At 38.0% G+C, this 3,824-nt stretch overlaps 1 protein-coding gene across 1 annotated transcript; it reads right to left on the bottom strand.

Annotated features, from left to right (window-relative positions):
* Nucleotides 1–1,797: 1,797 nt before the first annotated feature.
* On the bottom strand, nt 1,798–2,748 carry LOC126495716 (olfactory receptor 2AG1-like). The gene has a single exon (XM_050133310.1). It carries the CDS (start codon nt 2,746–2,748, stop codon nt 1,798–1,800), a length of 951 nt encoding a protein of 316 aa, XP_049989267.1.
* Nucleotides 2,749–3,824: the final 1,076 nt, after the last annotated feature.

The following is a 3,824-nucleotide window of genomic DNA, read 5'->3' as shown; positions in this document are numbered from 1 at the left end:
TTTGGGGGGAGTTGGTTATTTTGCAGGGGATACTGCAGAGGTGAGGGTTAGATATGGAGGGATTGAGAGGTGAGTGAGATTTAGTTGCATGTTGTAAAATTCCCAAAAATCAATAAAGAATTGTGTTATTAAATGCTTAGGAAATAAAACTACATCACCGGTTGTAAGAGGAGAGGGCCACTTGTTGTTTTCTGGCTGATAAGGTATGAAATAATCACAGAAAAACAGTATTAATTAAATCATTGCTTGGCCCATTAGCTGTAGCTTCTTATTGGCTAACTCTTACAAAGTAATTTAACCCATTTCCATTAATCAGTGTATGGCCACGTGGCTGTGGCTTACCAGGTAATGTTCCCAGTGTCTGTCTCTAGCAGCTTCATGACTTCTCTCTGACTCCACCCTTCTTTCTCCCAGAATACAGCCTAGTTCTGTTCTTTCCCCCCATAGGCTCAAAACAGTTTTTTATTCATTAAGCAATAAAAGCAACACATAGACAGAAGGACCTCCCACACCATTTCCCCTTTTCTGTTTAAAACAAAAGGAAGGCTTTAACTTTAACAAAGTAAAATTACATTTTTAACAAGTTATCAAGCAAAAATTATAGTTACAATATTTATACCTACTTTATCTTTTATCATAACGAAGGAGAACTATAACTATAAATTCTTCAACTTTGTAAAAGACTCCAGAAGTATACAATATTACTTAGTAAAACAGGAAGTGCATTGTAAGCAATATCCAAAACTCTAGAATTGACAAAGTATGCCTCCATAAGGAATGGGCTCCAAAAAGCCATTTCATACACTAAGGATAAAATCCTGGTCCTACTACCGATGGATGCACAGACTGTCCAAGCCTCAGAACTGTCACCCACATTCAGGTGGCCTAGTTCAGTCCTATGCAGGTTCTTCAGATGACTGATTTGAGTTTTAAGTGACACAAATTTCATAAAATTATGTATGTATGGAGAGAGAGAGAGAGAGAGAGAGAGAGAGAGAGAGAGTACCATAGGACATTGTGACACATGTATACATTATATAATGTTCATATCAGACACACATAACAAGTACATAGAAATTATTAATATATCTCAAGATGTGCTTAGGAAAAATAGAAAAGCACAGTTTTATACACCTATTTGCTTTTATTATTCACAGTTTAGACTTAAATTCTCATTACTGCAGAGGAAGACAAAAGGAGAGAAGAAGGGGGCAAAGAAGAGGAATAGGGAAGTAGAAGAGAAAGAAAAGTAAACGGGGGCACCTACATACAGCAAAGACATCTGTCAGGACATCCACAAAAGTTGATCCTAGAAAGAGAGTACACTAAAACATAGTTAAATTCTACCAGTTGGGAAGTAGATGAAATTGTCACTATCAACACTAATTTTGCCAATATTAGTTGCTTAAAATTCATGCAGAGGTGAAGAATTTTCTTGTACAGATATCTGAAAAATTCATTTGTTAGTATTTTCTCTGGTCTTGTTCTAATAGGTACTTAAATGTTCAGGGGTCATATCTAAAGGGTTGATGTATTTGGAACCTTTAACTAAGCAGATACTATAGAAAACAAAAGTTAGCTTTTAAAAACTATAAAAATATTTTAAAACAGACAAATACATTCTATAAATATCTCATGATGAGTAGATTCAAAGCGCATTTACCTATATAGTCCAAATCTCTATTCAAAAGATATATTTTTAGTGTGAGCAAAATACAGAGGGAATTTCACTTATTGCAGAAAAACTGATTTTTTTTTGAGGAGAAATGGATGTTAGAAGGGAGCTTTTGAAGATACTTAGAATGTAGAGTGTGCTGGCAAAAGCCGTCCTCCCAGGACTCTCCTCAAAGCCCCAGTGACCTCCTTATTTCTCAGGCTGTAGATGAGTGGGTTCAGAGCTGGGGTGACAATTGTATAGAAAACAGAGAAGATATTGTCTTGTTTGGGGGTGTGGAGGGAACTGGGCAAGACATACATGAATGAAGCTCCCCCATACCATATCCCAACCACAGTAAGGTGTGAGGAGCAGGTGACAAGGGCTTTCTTCCTGCCCTCTCGTGAAGGCATGTAAAGTACAGTGAAAAGAATTAGTGTATAAGAAGCAAGAATAGCAGCAAGAGGGAGAAGTAGAAAGGTTGCACCCATTACATAAACCATGAGCTCATATTTGGAGGTGTCTGCACAGGCCAGCTTCAGTAGGGGAGGGATCTCACAGAATAGGTGTCTGATCTTCCTAGATTTGCAGAAAGGATATTGCATGGTGTAGACAGTATATCCTACTGCACTCAGAGATGCCAGGGTCCATGATATGGCTACCCCAAGCCAGCAAATTCTAGGTTTCATGAAGATCATATAGTTCAGAGGATGACAAATGGCCACAAACCTGTCATAAGCCATAAAGGCCAGAAGAAGGTCCTCTGCACCACCCAGCGTCAGTTCCAAGAACATTTGGAGGGCACATCCCCCAAAAGAGATGGTGTTGTCTTTCAGCAGAAAATCTACAACAGCCTTGGGTGTGATAACTGATGTGAGGAGGAGGTCCATGAGAGAGAGCTGCCAGAGCAGAAGGTACATGGGCACGTGGAGCCGAGCATCCATGGTGATGACCAGGAGTAGGAGTCCATTGCTGGCCATAGCCAACATATACAGGGCTGTGAATGTGGCACAGAGCAGTTCAGGAGAGCCACTGTCATCCAGAATCCCCACCAAGATGAAACCACTTACCATGGTGGAGTTCCAGAGCTCCATTCAGTGAAACTTCCTTATATTCCTAGGAACAGATAGTTCATTGAAATTTTGCTAATATTCACCATAGTTTTGTAGCATCAGATACCCATCATGACTCCAATAATATGATACTCTTTCCCACAAGTAACTATGTTTGCTTCTCAATTTCAAGAATTCTAGGTCTCATTTCTATTTTGATAGTGGACCTGTCTAATATGAGTTTATGTTAGTAATAACTAAGAGCTAACAATTAGTAGGCTACCTTATGGAAATATTTCCTATGACATTCTACCTGAAGAAGAATCCTTTAAGAAAGATTAACTACTTCTCTGTAAGGACTAAAGAAATAGTCTATTGTGCATGCACTTTAGTGTAACTATTTGACTAATTAGCTTAGATATCCCTATGCGTTTCCTGCATAGACATTACTTAGGTGTGAATTTCCAATTGGTACAAAGATGTAATTTCAACAAATTACTTCTGGCGCTTTTGATTTGCTCATATTTCTTTGCTGTTATTGTTTTGCACATTTTTGAGAATGAGAATGTCCACAATCTATAAACCTCTTGACTCAGCCTCTCAAATTATGGAATTTTAGACATGCACAAAATCGTTCAACTTATTTTCTATATTTCATAAGTTCACATTCATTTAAGCAAATCCCATCGGAAAAGCACATTTTCTTTTTCATATTAGTGACCTCTGTTGTCTAGTCCTACATCCTCCATGACCTGAAGAAGATGATGTCTGATACTAGACAATACTCATTTGAGAAAGTGTTGGTGTTAGAGTTAAATTTTTAGAATCAATGTGAACATATCTGTTTTTAGCAGACTGTTATATAGTGTGTGCCTGGGAAGAAACAGAAGCATAATATTTTTTAAAAAAAATGAGTCTGTTTGTGTTTGAAATGATGGTAAAGGAAGGAAAGTGCAGATATTCTGTATTGTAATTAACCCCAGTAATCCTACCCCAATACAACTACTGGGTCCTGATGCTTGCTTTCCCTGCTCTGCAAGTGCAGAGCATTTGCAGTGAAAGAAGAAGCCACAGGAATGCAAAGGAAGAGTTTCCTTTTTTTGTGAGCTGCTATTGGT

This window comes from Alexandromys fortis, unplaced genomic scaffold (genome assembly GCF_014885135.2).
Source record: "Alexandromys fortis isolate MF-2015 unplaced genomic scaffold, M_Fortis_MF-2015_v1.1 scaffold_566, whole genome shotgun sequence".
NCBI lineage: Eukaryota > Metazoa > Chordata > Mammalia > Rodentia > Cricetidae > Alexandromys > Alexandromys fortis.
The sequence above is the reverse complement of the archived record's forward strand: the minus strand, read 5'-3'. Positions and strand labels throughout refer to the sequence as shown.

What these genes read in the sequence shown, in the direction of transcription:
- LOC126495716 (XM_050133310.1), bottom strand. Translation starts at nt 2,748, where the DNA reads ATGGAGCTCTGGAACTCCACCATGGTAAGTGGTTTCATCTTGGTGGGG.